General features: G+C 40.2%; 3 protein-coding genes across 4 annotated transcripts in view; 1 reads left to right on the forward strand and 2 right to left on the reverse strand.

Moving 5' to 3' along the window:
* Positions 1–5,667, forward strand: part of cab39l (calcium binding protein 39-like) — a 26,306-nt gene extending 20,639 nt beyond the window's left edge. Inside the window, exons 2-9 of the mRNA XM_086068173.1 lie at positions 157–283; positions 395–559; positions 642–760; positions 984–1,152; positions 1,239–1,298; positions 1,387–1,452; positions 1,523–1,666; positions 3,064–5,667. Of these exons, the coding sequence (XP_085924299.1) occupies positions 182–283; positions 395–559; positions 642–760; positions 984–1,152; positions 1,239–1,298; positions 1,387–1,452; positions 1,523–1,666; positions 3,064–3,243 (1,005 nt within the window). The 5' untranslated portion in view covers positions 157–181 and the 3' untranslated portion in view covers positions 3,244–5,667. The remainder of the gene's footprint in view (positions 1–156; positions 284–394; positions 560–641; positions 761–983; positions 1,153–1,238; positions 1,299–1,386; positions 1,453–1,522; positions 1,667–3,063) is intronic.
* Positions 5,665–10,245, reverse strand: cdadc1 (cytidine and dCMP deaminase domain containing 1). Of its 2 annotated transcripts, none has more exons than XM_086068172.1 (12): positions 9,622–10,245; positions 9,309–9,498; positions 9,135–9,232; positions 8,889–9,066; positions 8,526–8,805; positions 8,235–8,441; positions 7,266–7,387; positions 7,129–7,178; positions 6,923–7,047; positions 6,626–6,815; positions 6,341–6,380; positions 5,665–6,257 (listed from the first exon to the last, which is right to left on the reverse strand). In XM_086068172.1, the coding sequence occupies exons 2-12, from the start codon at positions 9,400–9,402 to the stop codon at positions 6,181–6,183; spliced, it is 1,461 nt and encodes a 486-aa protein (XP_085924298.1). In that variant the 5' UTR covers positions 9,403–9,498; positions 9,622–10,245; the 3' UTR covers positions 5,665–6,180. The 2 variants fall into 2 exon arrangements, with proteins under 2 accessions (XP_085924298.1, XP_085924297.1); XM_086068171.1 differs by having other exon boundaries at positions 6,878–7,047; positions 9,622–10,244.
* A 1,679-nt stretch (positions 10,246–11,924) lies between these two features.
* Positions 11,925–18,939, reverse strand: rcbtb1 (regulator of chromosome condensation (RCC1) and BTB (POZ) domain containing protein 1). Its single transcript, XM_086070217.1, is given in 5 exon segments — positions 11,925–12,023; positions 12,025–12,068; positions 18,374–18,518; positions 18,556–18,708; positions 18,793–18,939. Coding segments are annotated over 5 exon segments (588 nt in total).
* Between the last annotated feature and the right edge of the window lie 816 nt (positions 18,940–19,755).

Raw genomic sequence — 19,755 nt, forward strand, 5'->3', positions numbered from 1 at the left:
CTTTACCGGTATGATTTATTTTTGGGGGGTATTTTTTTATTGTGGGGAGGGGTTGTTGGAACATAATGCCATTTATTCATTTCAAGGGTGCTTTGAGTTGCAAGCGTAAAAAAAACTTTCTATTTCTTGAACTGAACCCACCTCCGCACTTTCCAGGACTTGAGGCAAGTGTGCGGATATCATGCCTCTGTTTGGCAAATCCCACAAGACACCGGTGGAGATCGTTAAGACCCTCAAGGAGAACTTGGCCGTTCTGATTAAACAGGACAAGAAGACAGACAAGGTAGGTGCAGGCCAGTGTGAGAGCCATTTGTGAATGTGTGGCCCCACCCTCACACGTGACTCTTGCAAGTTAAAGTTCCATTCAGCCACCTTCTTCTGCTGTGTCCTGCAGGCATCTGAGGAGGTGTCCAAGTGTCTGGTGTCCATGAAGGAGATTCTATACGGGAGCAACGATAAGGAGCCACACACAGAGACGGTGGCCCAATTGGCCCAGGAGCTCTACAACAGCGGCCTGCTCATCACACTGGTGGAAAACCTGCAGGTCATTGACTTTGAGGTGAGAAAGGATGCGGCCAACTGAGCATTTGCCTCAATGCTCACTTAAGTCTGGTTTGATGCGATAATACATGCGCTTCTAGGGCAAGAAGGACGTGTGTCAGATCTTCAACAACATCTTGAGGAGGCAGATCGGAACCAGGAGTCCCACTGTGGAGTACTTCTGCTCCCATCAAGAGGTTCTCTTTATCCTATTGAAAGGGTAGGTCACTTTCTCTTTCACACGCACGCACGCACGCACGCACGCACGCACACACGCGCACACACACACACACACACACACACACACACGCACACACACACACACACACGCACGCACGCACGCACACACACACACACACACACACACACACACACACACACACACACACACACACACACACACACAAAAAGCCTGAGCCTCAGGTCCACTTTTGGTTTTACAGGTACGAGACTCCCCAGGTGGCGCTCAACTGTGGGATCATGCTGAGGGAATGCATCCGCCATGAGCCCCTCGCCAAGGTGGTTCTGTATTCAGATCATTTCCACAGATTCTTCAGCTATGTTGAGATGTCCACCTTTGACATCGCCTCTGATGCCTTTGCCACCTTCAAGGTACCTCAGGCCTTCCATTAAAGCAATTCAGTGGCGTTTAGAAAGCTAACAGAGCACAAGTCAACGTCAGTTGTTTTTGCTTGCAGGATCTCTTGACGAGGCACAAAGTACTTGTAGCAGAGTATCTTGAACACAATTATGATGCGGTGAGTGATTGTGCATTAGCCCGCCTAGTCTAGTGGAGAATGTTATGGAGATAAATGTGACCTGTGTTGAACTTTTGTGTCGTTGCAGGTGTTTGGAGACTACGAGAAGCTTCTGCACTCTGAGAACTACGTCACCAAGAGGCAGTCGCTCAAGGTTTGTATACTAGCTATTGGTCATCGTACCTACTGCTGGTCATAATGTGACACACGGGCCTTTCCTGCAGCTTTTGGGCGAGCTCTTGCTTGACCGACACAACTTTACGGTGATGACGCGCTACATCAGCAAGCCGGAAAATCTCAAGATGATGATGAACCTGCTAAGGGACAAGAGTGCCAACATCCAGTTTGAGGCCTTCCATGTCTTCAAGGTAAAACAAAGACAATTACTACTTGTGTCTTTTGAGGTTAATTTTTTGTGGTTATTTTTTTTATTCAGAGAGCCATTCTATTACGGAGTACCAAAACTGCCAACATTAAAAATAAATAAATTAGAGTGAATGTGTAAAAATTGACCAAAATTGTACATTCAAAAATTCATAGCTCACTTCCTGTGCATTTTAGGATATGGCTTCCACTGCCAATTTTCGTAGCCCTCAGTCAAATGTGCCAGGATTGGTGCATATTTTTCCACACTAGGGAGCGCTATATGTTATGTTATGGCAACTTCATAATATCACATTTTTCTTCGCTCGTGAAGAGTGCAAATTTGGGGGAGTTTTCGTACATGTTTAGGTCCCCAAAAATGCGATTGCCTACAGAGAAGAAGAAGAAGAGAAAGACGAAAAATTCCTACAAAAACAAGAGTGACCTGGCAGCAGTCACTGCTCGGGCCCTAAATATAAAAATAAATGTTGAAATAAATACAAAAATAAATATATAAATAGAATTAAATAAAAAACAACAACGCTCTGCTCTCTTATTTATTTATTTCATGCTGCAGAGGCTCTGTCAGGTCAAAATGTTATTCAAATGAGGGGCGGTCCTAAGTGTGTCTTGTGTTGGGCTCCGCTGTTGCAAAGTGCAAAGTGCCTAAAGTGAGTAGGTCGGCGAACAAGGAAGTCTCGCCGGCAACATGAAGTCAAACTAACAATACTATTGTTGCACTATCAAGCCGTTTATTACATTCCAGTTGAGGTCAACTTTAAATCTAAACACACAAAACCAAGAAAATTACACACAGTGCCCACTTAAATGCAAACGCACTTAGTTTAGCTTGTTTCTTGAACGTAGCTATCTTAAGGCTAACGCACAATGGAAAGTGCCATTGACTCGCTGACGCTAATTAGGGCGCTACTCGCGGCACTTTTATCACTCAAAAGAACGGCTATTCATACAAAGCGCTTCAGGAATGTAGCATCTTAACATTACTCACCGGCATATGCTCTTCCTACGCTGCAAAAACACTACCAATAATTTATTGGCATAACTTGACCATGACTTTTTTCTCCTACTCTCTGTGACTACAACTTAACAGTGTATCAGCATGTGTGGAACCACACTGCCCCTAAGTGGTCAAATCTTGTACAACATGAACAGTGCTCTCAACCAAAGCACACACAAACAATGGGCAAGAAGTGTAAAATAATTTAAATAAAATAAATTTTAGGACATTTTAAATCGATTCTGAATTGTACTAAATGAGAATCGATTTATATTTTTTTGGCACACCCCTAGTCTTCCATTATCCACTTCAGAGGTTCCATGTGTCCTTTATGAAGTTTCATGTTCAAAAGGTGCCTTTTTGTGTGTCTGTGCTCATCCTCAGGTGTTTGTGGCCAACCCCAACAAGACGCAGCCCATCGTTGACATCCTCCTCAAGAACCAGGCCAAATTGATTGACTTCCTGAGCAACTTCCAAAAGGACCGCACGGACGACGAGCAGTTCAACGACGAGAAAACCTACCTTATCAAACAGATCAGGGATCTTAAAAAGCCAGCGTCCTAGAGAAGCCCTTCCGCCCTCTAGTTCAACTGTTTATCATTAGGAACCTGTAAGAAAAAAAAACTATTTAAAAAAAAAAAAAAAGTAAAGATATTTGTATTTTCTCTTTTGCTTCACTAAAATTATGTGCAAGAATAGTTCTCAATCACTTACCTTTTTGTAAATTTATTTCCAATCATTAGTATGTAGCAGTGCCACAACTCATTTGTTTGGCTGAGTGGGCAACACCAGCAGTTCAAATGCCTCTGCTGAAGAGAACATATGTTGACTTTTTTTTTTTTTTTTACTTTCCCAAATTCTTATCGAATGATACGGATGCATATTAGTCACCCCTCAACACTTAGTTGGCCATACAAAAAGTTTGGTTGCCGAGGTGACACTGAACTAATAAACAAATGGTGATGTGCAAAGGATGTTTACTGCTTTGGAAGCCTGCGGGCACCATCCTATAAATGCACGTCAAATGTTGCCAACAGTAACTCTTGATTTCCAATGAAGGGCCTGGATATTTGACTCATTGAGTCATTTTCAGCAGTAAAAAGTTAATATTTTATCCAGAATTCATTTGTTAACTTTCAGTATTTTTCATGTACAATTAATACATTTTAAAACACATTTTTCTACTTGCTGTCGACTAAAGATGACATCACCTGTGCTGAGGAAGTAGATAACGACCAATCACGGCACACCTGTTTTCTGGGTTTGGTCAGCAAATTGGATTGGTCGTTACCTGTTTCCTCAGCACAGTAAGTGGATTTTTTTTTAAGGGTATTAATTGTACATGAAAAATAATGAAGTTATCACAATAATTATAGAAGAATATTATCTTCTTACTGTTGAAAATGGCTCAATGAGTCAAGTATCCATTGAATGGGATATATGCTAGGGCTGTGCAGATTGATCCAAGTATTGATAGAATCGATACTATCAATAGAATCGATACTAACGTGAGTATCAGTATCGAATCGATACCGGAGTGCTAGTATCGATATTTTACATGTAATTATTTATTTTGGTTTCTTATGGGTCCTTTGCACAATCCCTTTGTAGCACACACACGTGCCGGCCTGCTAATGACAGCGGTGGGCGGCACTGGCGGTAGGTAATAATTATTTTTACACTGAATGACATTATATGACAATGAGTCATTTAATGTTTCGTTTGAGCTTTTCCAACTACTAATTGATCTAGGTATTAGTGTAGCACAACATGTAAGTATCGTTTATGCATAGTGACAAGACTAGAGGAACTTTGGTGGTTGATGTTTCTTTGAGTGCAGAAGAGTGATAGGGACTGAGAAGATTATTACTACATTGCAAATTTAAATAACAGCCCTGGTATTTTTCCCTTGAGGATATTATTTATGGTATGTTTTAAGAACTTAACAAGAAAGTCTCATTTAAAAAAAAAAGTTATTTAATGAGACAAATTATTTAAAATACCATAATTTGATATGAACCTAAAAGTACTTGGTATTGGTATCAATATTGGCACCAGCAATGACTTCGTATCGATCGACACCACAATCTCAAGTATCGCACAGCTCTAGTATATGCCACAGAGGAGGCGGGACTTCCGGCTTTCACACTTCAGCGCTGTTTCCCACCGCGTCCCACTGCTTGCGCTTCCGCCTTGTGCCCCTCGTTTGGCCTTTCCTGTCGACAGGTGCGAGTGTGTCTGTCTCAGTTGTCCGAAACATTTCAGAAAACTGGGAGCGCGCGGTTGGGGGCGCAGGGGTGTGGGTCCGAGTGTTGGAACGCGGCCAGCAGTGGTTGGAAACGGCGCTGTTGTGTGAAACCCGGAAGTTGGTGGCATCTACCCCATTGGGCTATCACTGATTCTTCTCGTGGCACCTTATAGCATTTTGTGTATTCTAAATGCTTGGAGGGGGGGGAAGTCTGGCCTAATCAATATGTTGTTGCTGTTGTGTGTTCGTTTATACAGTGGTGCAGAGATTGAGTGACAAGCTGTCTTTCCTTCGTTTAGGTCCAATTCAGATGTTGAGTGGAAGATTCAAGAAGTGCCATTTTAGTTTGCGGTGTTTTTCTATTTTGTTTATTTGTATCTTTCAAGGGGGGGTTAATGGGTCAGTGCAATCGGCTCTGGACTAGATTTTTGATGTGATTAGGCAGTATATGTCTGCAGAGTTCCGCCTTGCGTCAATATCTTGATTACAAAGTGGAGTGGCAATTGTGAAAAGCCACACGGACGAGAAAATTTGCAAAATCATTAAGCATGAAAAGTTGGTTTGGAAATGAAAGTGCATCACACACAACACTTAAGCTTTAATGAAAGTAGTTTATTTCCTAGTGGATGTTTCTCCAAGTCTTGTCCGCATTCTGGATCGTGTTGCTAAGCGTTTCATCTCGAGTGACACGCTGCTTCATTGTGTACTATACTGAGAATGAATTAAAGGATGGAAACTCAGCGTTTTGCGTTTCTTTTATCACACCAGCCTCAAGTCATTCGCTGCAGACAAAAGTATCGTGATTAAAGCGTCATCAGCCAAGTCAAATTACGAATTATTTTTGACTAGATTCAAAAAGCTGCACGGAATCAAGGTACATCCGTTAGTACCATTTAGCATTTGTGAAAATGCCATTTATTACAAATACAACAATGACAAAAATCTCAATTCCTATCATTTGAAAAAAAGTGCCAGATAAAACATGTATTTTACATAAAATAGAATTGATGCACACATACATATATAATAATTCACCACTTACATAATATAAATGATATTGTATGTTCTATCTTCAATAGAATTGCACTATAAGTTACTGCTGCTTAATAATGAGGTCAACGTTGCGAGCTCTCTTTTTGTGTCTCAATGCTGATGCAAATCTCAAAAAGATGATCACTCGCAGTTCAGTTCCAAGGTGCACATGCGCTGCCGCTGGTTTGGGGGTGACCACGCATCTGACGGAGGACAAGTTGTTAGAACTGCTGTCGTTGTTTCTTGATGCAGTGCTTCTCCTCCGCCTCTTCCCTGATGCGCTTGCTCGTGTGACCATCTGGAAGCAAGCAAGATGGTGGCTGTTACGACATGAAGCAGGTCAAGTGCAGACATTTGATACTTTTACAAGATGGAGCTTACTGATGATGTTCAAAGGAGGCTCTACAGGGTCCTTTTGCCACTGTGGAAAAAAAGACATGTCACTCAGCTGACAAATTCTGCATTTCATTTCATGTTTCAGCTGCAGGTGTTATAAGCTGCAGCGGGAAAAAATAATAATCAACTGCTGGAGGAATACTGAGTACCCCCAAAATAGAGTATTTTTGGTACTACACATTTTCAATGAAGCTCTGGCAACTTTTATTTTTGGTCATTTGCAGTTTTCAACTTCTGGATTTGCACAAAAATAAAAATCAGTTTGCTCACTATGAACTTTTGGATTTCCTTCAAGTTGCTGAATCGGAGGTAGGAAATGTCTCCTTTATTCTTGTCCCGGTCCTGGTCGCTGGTGTAAATGTGCGTCATGCCGGCACCTCGAATCAAAGGGATGCACTCGTCACATGGACATTTGGTCACAAACAGCATGGCGGCTTCCTCTGGGCTGATATCACGAGTCCTAGAAAACATCCGAGCCGTCAAACCGCAGTCCAGCGTTACCAGCCAGCGCACGGTCGATACCTGAAGGTGAGAGCGTTCTGCTCAGCATGGATAATGTATCGGTACTTGCGCTGCTTTCGGTCCTCTTGTTTGTCATCCATAAGTGGGTACTCTGCATATTGCGAGCCCGCTGGGTAAGCATTGTAACCACAGCCCACCAGGGACAGCCGACCGGGTCCATCAAGTCCAGCCTAGGACAAAAAAGTGATGCTTTTTTTTTTTCTTCTTTAAACATGCTCATTACATTGAAGAAAGACAAGAAATGAACTTACCAAATGTCTGTTGGCCCAGATAACGGCACCAACACCCACTTTAGGGTCCTCTGAAACAATAACATGTTATTAAGATCCCTCAAACTGTTTCTAGATGTGGGGGATATAAGGCTCCTTCAAGCTTGCACTGAGCAGACCTGTTCTGTAGGCAAGTAGTCTGGCTTGGATGATGCAATGACGGGCGACTTCTTGGGACACTCCCTCATGGCGAGAGGGTGGCGTTGTGTTGGTGAGTAATGTTTCCGGGGCCGCGTGTTCCCTGTTACAGAGATGACGTCAACATTCTTAAATGGGAAGTCAAATCAAAAAAATATTTTAAAATATGCAGCACCACTAGTCTGTATTCGAATCAATATTGTGCTTGTGCAAAATGAATAAAGCAGCAATTTAATCCATTTTCCAACTTTCTGTAAACTGAAAATTACATCAGTTATTCAGGGCTCGGATAACAACCAATCACGGCTCAGCTTGCAAACATCACGTGACCAAACTCAGACAACAGGTGAGCCATGAGCAACTGTGATGTTATTTTCAGTTGGCAGCAATTGACAAACTGGACCCCAAGGTGGGTAAAAACGGGTCAATTGTGCTGCTTAATTCATATTCCGCAAACGCAATGTTAATCTGAATACTATATTTAGACTTGTGGTGCCACATAGAACACTATTGTAAAGACATTTTTTGACTCTACTTCTCTTTTAAAGTGGAAGTCAACCTTAAACATTTCTTGACAATGTTATATGTGACCTGTTATGAAGCAAAATCCAGCCATTTTTATCCATCGCAGGGGGCGGCCATTTTGCCACTTGCTGTCGACTCAAGATTACATCAATGTTGCTCAGGACTCAGGTAACAACCAATCATAGCTCAGCTGAAAACAGGTGAGCTGTGATTGGCAAAATGGCCGCGCCCTGAGATGGAGAAAAATGGCTGGATTTTGCTGCTTAACTCATATTCCACTAACACAATATTAATCAGAATACCAATACCATATATAGGCTAGTGGGGCTGCTTAGAACATATTATTGTCAAAAAAAATTGGGGTTGACTTCCCTTTAAAATAAATAAATAAAAATAAATGGCAGGGTTTACAGAGCATTTCTAACCGGTGAAATCCGTAATGTCGTCGTGGCACACTGGCTGCCACAGCAGCCAGAACTTTCACCACCTCCCTCATGTTGTTTCTGAGGTTGGAAAAGTAGGGCTCCACGCAGAAGTTCTCCAGATGCATTTGGTTCAAAATCTCTCGGTGCTGATGGGAATCCTCAATCAGGAAGCGCTTGGAGAAATCTTCAAGATGTTGCTCCTGTTCCCTACAAGTGCCACAATCATTCGTGTCATTCTGGGTGGACTGTGTTCTCTGTATTGAACTGCAGCAAAACCCGTTCAAGCAGCACCTGCAGAAGAGTTCTTCTGTGTGCAGGCCGTGGTCGTCATCAGTCAGCGCCACCATGAAATCACACTCTCTGGACGTCTCGCCAACAAACTGCAGCATGCCAGTGGCCAGAGGTTGTAACAGCAAGCAGATGTGCGAGCGGCTGTTGGACTTGAGCTTCTCCGTAGCTATGGCGTCCAGCGCGGCCTCCTCGGGGATGTGGCCAGCGGGAGCGTGGGGGTCAGCTCTCAGCATGCTGACCTCGGGGTCTCCAGGCCAGAAGGAGATCTGACTTACTCCAGCTGCAAAGACAATGTACTGAATTGATGTCAACATTAACTCGCTGCAGGATTACTATCCTGAAGACACCACATTAATTACACACCATTGATAATCATCTTCAAGCAGGTGGCGCACGGTCGGCGAGAGAAATACAACTGACAGTCGGCCAGGCGGGCGGCATGTTCGATGATGGCTGCCTGGCCAGCGTGGAGCTCATGTCCACTATAGTGGAGCCCCACCACTTTGCTGTTCCGCACCACTACGAGACCCACGCTGCGTATCTGGAACACAGCAGGTCAGACCAAACTAACAGTGAAATGTGAACAATAAGCTGCTACTTCTACACCACCTGATTGCTGTCGTCCTCTGGTTGCCCCTGAGGGAACAGCTCTAACCACAAACTCAACAAGCTGAACAGGTTGATCTTTGACAACCTGGGACTATGACCTGCACCGCAAAAACAGAATTATTCATATTCCTGCTCCATTTCTATTGACACGGATACTTGGCAAATAGGCCAAACCTTGCACTACGCTGATGGTCTGGCTGCTGGAGTCTGTTGTGAGAGGCGAGGCCTGGCCCGAATCGGCTGGACTCTTTCTGCGGCTTGATTCCATCCAATCAGCGTGCCGCAAATTTCGGCCACAGAGTACCTATCGCGACCAGTAGGGCCTTGGACAGACACCTCCGACTTCCCACTCGGACCCCTCGACCTTAACGGCAAGTGAAAGGCGTAGCAGCACCGTATCGTAAAACACAAGTCAACTATGTTTCATGCATACAACACAGTTACGCTGAATTGTTATCTACGTTCGGTATTTATTCCGAGCACTTACTTGGAAACAGACTGGCGACCCCTTTGCTAGCTTTCGGTAGTAAAGGTCGGGAGAACGCACGATGGACGTTTCGTGTGCTTCGGCCAACACGACCAGGACGAGCGTTCTTACAGAAGGCTTTTCGTATCAAACACGACGTACCGTCTTTGGTCTTTCTGTGTTTGCACAAGAAGTCGGATGCGTTTGTTGATCCCCGCGGGTTACTTCCGCAAATAAGGAGTGACGTCATCACATGGGCGTGTAACAGTCGGTCACCAAACATATTTTGGGGGGGGACAAACCTGTAATACTTGTTTTTCCTCCCCGTCAGACATGGCTTTTTGCGAAGGAGTATTAGGGCCAAACACAAAACTATATTACGAGGATAACTGCCTACATGTATATAAAGTTATAGTCTTCTTTTCCTGTTTGCAATGCGTCATCCTTTCAATACCGCCCTCGTGTCTTCTTTCACTCTATCAACCTTCACTTAGGTCTTCCTCTCTCCATCTTTGTTTCCTGTTGTCTCTTCATCGCTACTCTATCTAATCTGTATGTCACCACCACTGTTTTATGATCTTTCCCCTCCATCCAGCAGACTCTTCTATCACATAGCACACCTGACACTTCCCACCTGTTCCTGTTGGAATCCGTTTCTCCACCTCCTTACTACACTCACTATTGCTCTGGATTGTCGACGCCAAGGATTTAAAGGGAAAGTCAACACCACCCAAAAAATAAAATAATATCTTTACAATAATTTCTACTCAGCCCCACTAGTTGTAAAACGGCATTCTGATTAATATTTCATTTGTGGAATAAGAGTTAAGTAGCAAAAATCACCTGTTTTTATCAATCTCAGGGTGCAGCCTTTTTGCCACTTGTTTCCAAAAAGGACCAGGTGTTTGACAGGAAAAGACTTTCTTTGGAAAAAAATTATTTGGCGTCTGAGGAACCCACTCTTTTCCACAAATAAAACAAAAACAAAACCTGCATTGGTTAGGACATTTTGTTTTATCTACCGCATTTTCCATGTGCTATGGGAAAAATGGACCTTACCACTTGGAAACTCCTAATTACGACCGAGTTCTGTTCATCTGATTTTGTAGTTATAGCAAAAATTGTGTATGCTACGTAATTGTGTAGATTCTAAAACAACATGCTGTGCTAGCAGACGTTAACGCCCTTATAAGTGTTAATATTTCGTGCCATTCACAAATCCTTCGGCTCTCCACCATGTTGAAACTTGAATAGTTCTCGCACCTCCGGTATCAAAATTTATTCCCAGTTGTCCAGTAGAAAATACGACATGAGGGGGCGTTCATGTGCAAGTTTCTACTCGACATGTGCTATTTACCATAATTTCGATACCGCATGGAGGCAGCAAGTCTCACGCCAGTTTCAAAGCTCCGCCTGTCAAACCAAAGCAGTCAGCTGACTCGGTTGGAATGAAGCAGTGAAGTGGTTCGAACATCATCAGTGACGTCAACTGAAGCAAGCTCCGGCCCACTGCTTCACTTCAAGCCGCCTATCGAGTTTGAAGCGTGCTTCGGAGCTTCAGTGTTAAAGGTCGCATCACTAATTGCAACTTTATTATATTTAAAAAATGACTTGTATTTAAAATGTTATTGTGATTTTCAGGATGTCTTATCAGGGGTTGCTACCTGCAAGTCACTCGCATCATCGCATGGTTTATGTATCCCCCCCCCCTTTTTTTTTTTAAATACGACTTCCATCTTCGTCAAATATTCCTTCTGAAAAAATATTGGAGTTCTTTTCTCAGATTTAAATCTATCAAATGTGCAACTTTATTCCTTCAAACATATATTTTAATAAATAAAAAAAAAGCCAATTTTTTTCCTTTAAAATATACAGATTTCATCTAATTTTCTTTTCAATGTTGCCCTAATACACCTTTATAGCTTTTAAATATTAGCATAAGACAGGATTTTGTTACCTTTTTCTCACCACAGAAACTATTCAAAGACAATCAAGAAAAAACAAACTATTATTTCTGCATATTAGAGATTTGAAGTTTAGTAACATGCATCACATACTTATTTATTTTGGTAGAAAGAGAAACTACATTTAAATTCCACTTCAGCAGTCAATGTGTTCTGGACTGAATGGTTCAAACAGCATGTTGTTTGATAAAATATTGTAGCTTAAACACAGCAGAAGTGTTTGTATACACTGCCCCAAAAGTGAAATACATGGTAACAAAAGTCCCGCTAGCAGATTGCAGTCAGCGTAAAAGTCCTGAATACATCTCAAGTGCCACCCTCTGGCTTGTCCAATGTTTTAAAAACATAGTTAACGGAGAACTACATGAAAGCTCCACAGTAACTTGCTATGAAGATGAACCCTTTGAACATGTTTCCATCAACTTGACTGAAGGTTGGCGTCTGAGTCACCTGAGTGAGTGAGATGGTTAATGCAAAATCAGAAGCAAAACTCCTCCAGGTCCAAGAAAAGAAGAACAAAGTAGCGTTGTTGGGCTTCACCTCAGTAAACGAAATCTTGTAGTTCATCTTTTGTACACTAGGTGTCACTTTCTGCATTGTTCAAAATGGAATACAGCTTTCTTAAAAGTAGTTTGTTAGTAATAAAAATCAAAGTAAAAGCAATAGAAACGCCCAAGAGATACTGTACCTCTTAGGGGTGTAACAAAAACCGCTTTGAACCGGAAATAAAAGTAGTTTGTTAGTAATAAAAATCAAAGTAAAAGCAATAGAGTCTCAATATGCTCCGGCAAGTTTAATGTCCAAAGTATGGAGGAGATGTTTATTTTATATGAACAGTGGAATACTGGATGAAAGTGTCGCCATGTACAAATTTTTTTTTTCTTTATTAACCATATTCAAAAGAACAAGTATACAAAGAAAGTTGTATACAATTGAACAAACACATGCCAGGGGATACATACATAGGTTACATGCATTCAAAGAGTTTATAAGTTGTACAAATACTGATTGTTTTTAAAGCCTTTTTGTTAAGTGAGCTACTAATCAATTTTATATAAGAAATATAATAATATATAGAAGTATAATTATGAAAGTGTTTAAAGTTTGTTTTTTGGTTGCTGTATTTGCATTTGTGGAAATAGAATTTAGGTAAGACGATCAACAAGTTTATAATAAAATATACATCCTTTGTTTGCTTTCCATAATAAAATAAAACATTCTCCAATTTTAAACTAAAGTCCCTGTGTAACTGCGAAGTAATAAATCCACAAAAGTCCTTCCAAAAAGTTGTAGAATGTAAGCATATCCAAAAGAGGTGCTGGATGGTTACAGGATGACTTCTGCAGAAAGAACAGTTCACATCAATGTCCCTTTTGAATTTGGTCATATACTGATTTGCAGGATAACATTTGTGAATAATTTTATATGAGACTTCTTTTACCTTATTTGTTACAAAATATTTGTTTGGGATTGTTCATACTTTTTTCCAGTCAATATCATTTACAAAATAATTCCAAAAAGAAATCACAAGAGGACTGGATCCAGAGTCTTTTTGAAATAATGCACGGATAGTCCTATTACTATTCGTGTAATGTGTCAGACAGATTTTCCCAATATATGTTTCCATAGGATTGGGTAGAGAAACAGATATAATATTTGATTGAACACCTTTAAATAACATTATTACACCAGTCGGAATGGCATCAAAGAGTATGGCATACTCTTTTGGGGTAGCTGGAAACTCGTAAGTACCTAAAAATTCAGCGTAGGACATAAGTTGTCCATTATTATTAAACAGCTGTTTCACAAAAATAATCTGTTTCTCAACCCAATTAGAGAAAAACAAACATTTAGTGTTGAACAATGTATTTTTATTATTCCAAATCAGATATTTATGGGGTGAGGAGTTGCGCTTATAAATAAGGGACCATGCTAATAGAACTTGTTTGTGAAACGTAGAGAGCTTTACAGGAGGTTTATCTATATTGTAGTCACCGCTTAAAAAAAAACTTGATCCACCAAACCTAAAAAAATATGTAATGAGGAATAAAATTCCAAATGGAGACCGGATTTAAAAAAAAATGTTTTGCCCAATTAATTTTGAACGTATTGTTCAAAGGGGTGAAATCCAAAACATTAAGTCCACCGTGTTCATAGTCATTCATCAGTACACTTTTTCTAATATAATGGGTTTTGTTTTTCCATAGAAAGTTAAAGAGCATTCGGTCAATATCCTTACACGTTTTTCTATCCACATACAGAGAAATGGCTGCATAGGTCAGTCGAGAAAGACCTTCTGCTTTTGAGAGCAATACTCTAGCTCTTAAACTTAAATCTCTTTGTAACCACTGATTTTACTTGGATTGCGTATTTTTAATAATTGCTTAAATAGGTTACTTCATCATGGATAGATATATTACAAATCCTACGATCGTTAAAAATTTTTGACAGAAAAACACTGGCATTTCTTTACATTTAAATTTAATTCCGAAGCTTTAGAGGAACTGTCTATAACTTGGAAAGCGATTGGCACCTGATTTCCATTTTTAAGAAAAATTGTGGTGTCACCTGCCAATTGGCTGACGATTACCTCTCTGTCTGCTATAGCAATCCCTATCAAATTACTATTAGCAACATGAGAAGCAATAATTTGAATGCACAGTATGAAAAGATAAGGACTTATCGGGCAACCTTGGCGTACACCTCAATTCAAACAAAACCGGGATGTTGTGCCGGTTTTCATTCTAATTGAGCCATTAGCATTAGCATATAATGCCTTCACAGCATTACAAAAATATCACCAAAACCAAACTTTTTGAGTGTGAGAAATATAAACTCGTGTTCAATTGAGTCAAAAGCTTTGTAGAAGTTTAGGAGAAGAATAAACAAATCGTCAACTATAAGGTCTGAATAGTCAAAAATATCTAAGAAAAGTCTAATAATATTAGCAATATGTCTATCTGTCATGAATCCTGACTGCGTCTCATCTATAATATTATTTAAAATATCTTTAATTCTTCTGGCCAGCAATAAGGCTATTATTTTATAATCATTATTCAAAAGACTTATCTGTCTCCAGTTGTCAATGTAAAGCAAGTCCTTCTTAGTCTTAGGAATTAGAGTAATAAGACCTTGAGTGAGACTCGGGAACAGAGTACCCCTTTCCATGCTTTCATTATAGACTAGACATAGATAAGTTGAGTAGCAACATTTTCATTCTAATTTGATTTGTATAGTTTTGAGTAGAAACTACTGCAAAATTGAGAGATAGTTTTGGCATCATCGGTAACAATACCATTTATGTTCAATTGCTGAATCATTAGCATTAGTTTTAGCCCTGTGTTTCTCCAAGTGGAAAAAGTAAGCACAATTCTGCTCTCCTTCCTCTATCCATCTTTTTCTCAAACGAACAAAAGCTCCTTCAGCTTTTGGGCGGTAAAGCACATCTAATTTAAGTTGATAGGTCCTAATTTGCAATTTATCCTCCTCCAAAACTTCATCAGGTGGCATTTGGTATATTGATGATATTTGCATTATCAGTTTTTCTTCTTCTGCTGCCTTTGACTTAGCCACTTTAGCTCCATACTGTCTCAAGAATTTACCTGTCTCAAATTTAAAAAGTTCCCAGTTCATTCTGTAAGACTTTTCTTTATTTGCCTTTTCCCTAAATGTCTTTATTAAACGCAAAATTTCAGATTTCACAGGAGTATGATTCAAGAGCAATTTATTAAATTTCCAATATGATGATCTATTGGTATTATTTGTTGTAGAAAGTTGCAAATTAATATATATTGCTCTGTGTTTAGTGAGTGGCGTTGTGAGGATATTAATCGTTACATTGTCCTTAAAATAGACTGTTAACCAGTAATCGATACGGGATTTCCTTGAACCAGATCGGTTACTCCAGGTAAATGCAACTTCATCCAGGAATTGCTCTCTCCAAATATCAGTTAGATTAAGTTTATCCACAAAAGCCTCTATTCTAGAATGTGTTCTATGATACAGTGTAGGAGGCCATCTGTCTATAGTATAATTTAAGTCTCCCCCAATTAAGAGAATTAAGTTGAGATATTTAGAAAGCCAAAAATAAATCTTCATATCTAATAAATCAATTAGTTTGTCATTTTCAGGTTTGGAATTATAACCATATACATTCACAACTAAAAAGATGGCGTGACGACATTCAACGACCAGACAAATATAGTGGCCTAAAGAGTCACAATCTTATTGTAGAATATTTCCACCATAAGTATCTTTGTGAGTTGTGACCACAGCAGACCTCTCCGAACCATGCAAATACCACGTATCATTACCCCATTAGGACTTCCAGAAGTTCACATCAGAATGGTTTTCTTAAGAAAAAAAAATCACTTTTAATTTTTTTAGCAAACAAAAATAAGGCTTTGCGTTTACAAGTCTGTCTTGGCATTAAGTAGCAATAACAAAAAGAGTGCTTATTCAGTAAATCCTTGATAAGGGACCGAGCATTGCAATTTCAAAAGTAATTACGGTAAGAAAATAATAATAATAATTCAAATCAACTCAGATGCTTACACATAAATGCAGATTTTTTTTTAAACTAAAAAAATACCCCATTATGTTGTACAAAATTAATATGTATATCTAACAATATACATCTTCTCAAAAACAAAAATGTAGAAATTCACTGCAAACAACTAACCAACCCCAACCGGCTGTAGAAACTTAAAAAAATATATAGATCTTTTTTAGATCTTTTCCTCCCTTTTCATCCTTGTCATGGGAAGACTTCTATCCCGTCGATAAATCCTCTGCATCCAACGTAATAGGCCATTTTATTTTCATTGTGCGCTTTCTCACTGATCGGCCACAACTTGCTCTGACGTTCTCTATCTTCTTTGGATAAATCCTCGGCAAACTTCAGATCAGGGTTCTCCTTCAAGATTCTGGATGTCTTCGCTGCTTTCCATAGGCCGTCTCTGGTCATTTGGGAGATGAATTGTATGATTATCGCTCTGGGTCTGGTGGTTCCTGGGCGCTTGGGACCAACGCGGTGCACTATGTCAATAGTGTCACAAAGACGATTTTTGTACTCAGGAAGCACAGCTTGGTAGATCTCAACAGTGATCTTCCTTACATCCTCCTTTTCCACTTCTTTAACTCCAAAGAGCCTGAGATTCCATCGTCTGGAGCATCGTTCAAGGTCTGTGATTCTTTGCTGGTTCATATCAACGCTTTCCTCCTGTTTGGATACTTTCTGCTCCAGAGAGACAACTTTGCCTTTCACCTCTTTAACCTCCTTGCATACAAAGTTCACAGTTTTTCTGATACCTGCAATTTGCAGCGTAAGGTCATCTATTCTTTGATTTATTAGCTTTGATAGAGCTTCAACCACATCCACGTTTTCTGCCTTGGTATGCATCGCTTTCTTGACTGGGTGAGACAGGTAGAGATGGAAACTCGTCCGCCAATTCCTCGGGAGGGCGAGCGGAACAGTCGTATAATCATGGCAGTTGTCAATCAGCGGGTTCACACTTGCGCTCGCATTGTTAGCATTAGCCGTTAGCTGTAGCTTCGTTCTAGAAGAGCTCGATCTTTTGCCGTCGCGGTTCGACATTTTGCTACTTGACTTACCAAAGTCAGCTCTTCTTCAACTCAAGAACTGAAAAAAACTTTGAAAAGTCTGAATTGATACGATGTTTTTACCGTTTATCTAACATAAACTTGCTCTGCTCAGTAGTAAGCGTCTACTTACTCGGCCATCTTGGAATGCCCGCCGCCATGTACAAAAACTGTCAACCGCGAGTGCGGCAGATGTACGTAAGCATTGATTAGATGGCATGGAGCCGGTGTTCAACCGCACAGACAAAGAGAGGACTTCTTCCAACTAAAACACCCACAACTCGACTAGAGGAAAGGTAATAACGACCTTAATAACCTTTATTGTTAAAGATTTAAGCCATACTGCATTGTGGAGAATAAGAGCTTTTAGGACATGATAAAAACAGTAGCGCCCCCTATATGATGTGCAACTAGATTCCTGTCGTGACAATCACGCCGTATTGAGTTGTTTTTTAAAAGTCACACAGGCAAAAACATAAGCATGTGTTGAGTGGAACACAGCAATAAAGTGCCAGCCCTCATTACTCATAATGGAATATGATAGGTGACATCATCTTGATGATGAAGTTCATCTATTTTTTCACAAGAAGAACCTTGATATGCATTAAGTATACATCAACTTCACTGCATGTATGGTTAATATACAGGAACTATCACAAGAGTAGACATAATAGAAAGTAACTGAGATCTAACTGTTTTAATTAGTTTACATTTAGTAAGATGGCACCTTAAAACAGATCATCATTAGTAGTTACAACTTATGATTGTAGTATTTTATTAGGCAGATGCATATTAAAACAGCATTTTAAATGACTGATAGATACCAAGTCGGTCTGTAACATGTCAGAACATTACATATGCAAAAATGTTGCTCAAAATGTTGCTCAAAATGTTGCTCAAAATGTTGCTCACTGTTTTCCAAAATAAAAGCAGATGTTTGCAAATGACAAGTTTTAGATCATTTTAAATTAAACAAGATATTCAAACAACAAAATAATTGTAAATTAATTTGACATTTGACTAATTGTTGAGTAATCAAATAATCGTTGCATCGCTACACTGAATCGAATCGAATCGTAATCCTACTGAATCGAACCGAACCAAATCGTTCAATTTTAAAATCGAACCGTCCTTTTATTGGATTGCACCCCACGTATCGAGATGCGTATCGAATTGTCTTGATTGGAGAGATTTACACTTAGTTTGCCCTGCATCAAACCGTTTGGCAGCTCAAAACAGGCTGAATGCATTATTTACTGTGATTCCTCTCTTGAAGATCTGCTGATACAAATGCTTCAGGCGGCTCTCATAGTAGGAGGCGGCCAGGTCTAGCAGAAGAAACAAAAACAATGCCTATGCACGTCTACGGGCAGGCGGAGCAAACATTTACAGTATGACCTATAGCGTCCTCAGGTGGTAGGTCAACAGTGTCTGTGAAGAGGAACTGCAAAAAGGAGGGGTCGATAGTATATGAGAATTGGTTGATCTCAATCACTTCTTGATGACCTTCCACCCAGTGGGAGCGGAAAATAGAGCGGAAAGGCTAATACCTCGAAAACATTGACATATGTATTGTGTCGCGATGAATTTCCAAATAGTTTATTTTTATTCACACACCTGCATGCACCTGCACACACCTGATCTTCAGCAGCGCTTTTGTGTACATGCTTTCCACGGTAAACTTGAGGTCTGCCGTTTCTGGACTGTCAAATTGTTTCCTCAGTGCCTCCACAACTGTCAGGAAGTCATTGTGCTCCAGACCAGCGTAAAACATGCATTGGAATAATTAGTGTATCCATTGTCAACAAAACATTTTGGTGTTTCTCATGACCGGTGGTGAAGAGAAACAGGCAACCACATCACCTGTGTTCATGAAGTAGGTGGGACGTGGTATGACAACGGCTTGATCCCGACATTGACCCCACATATACACCTGGCCACTCTATGTCTTGGCCTCTGAAGTGTTGGACAAATGGCAGGCCGCCACCTCTACAAACCTGATGGATTAGATAAATGCTGTTGGGAGATATGTGCATATTTACCACTGATACATGAATGCATTGTGGAGTATATATTAATTTTTTGGTCATGCAATAAGCTTTTAAGATGACATACTTGGAAAATAGGATTGTTTCCTCTATGATAAGAGTCGCAAGCAGCAATGACTGAATGCTTCATGTCTCCTTTTTCATGGCAAATCCACAAAATGAAGTTTTGGTACCACACTCTCCTCAATTTAGGTGTTTGATATGTGCTTCTGATTGCAGTTCATATGGGCAAAGTCAGTAGGATTTATGACTGTTGCCTAAAACAAAAAATGGCCAACTTCCTGTTCAATTTGGGGCATGAGCCCCAAGTGTCCTGTTATGATCGGGTCCATCTAATGTATTGGTTGGCGAAGCTGGTGTCGGGGCTTTTTTATTTTTTATTTTCCAAGGGGCGAGAGATTGTGTTGAGGACCCCTAAAATTCAGGAATTTTCATCCAAAAATGCATTGTTTTTAGACACGTTGAGGGCCCTGAAAAATATGACTAATTTATTGGAAGAATATTAAACACAGTGATTCCAAGTGGGCCGGGTGCTCAGAACC

This window comes from Leptonotus elevatus, chromosome 2 (assembly GCF_054856555.1).
Source record: "Leptonotus elevatus isolate MCC_2025b chromosome 2, RoL_Lele_1.0, whole genome shotgun sequence".
In the NCBI taxonomy this organism is placed as follows: Eukaryota; Metazoa; Chordata; class Actinopteri; order Syngnathiformes; family Syngnathidae; genus Leptonotus; species Leptonotus elevatus.

Excerpts from the sequence above, each read along its gene's own strand:
- cdadc1 (XM_086068171.1), bottom strand. The coding sequence starts at position 9,402 with ATGGAATCAAGCCGCAGAAAGAGTCCAGCCGATTCGGGCCAGGCCTCG. Across the intron at positions 7,048-7,128 it reads TCTGGGCCAACAGACATTTG|GCTGGACTTGATGGACCCGG; the intron begins GTAAGTTCATTT and ends TTTTTGTCCTAG. Across the intron at positions 6,258-6,340 it reads GCCTCCTTTGAACATCATCA|ATGGTCACACGAGCAAGCGC; the intron begins GTAAGCTCCATC and ends GCTTGCTTCCAG.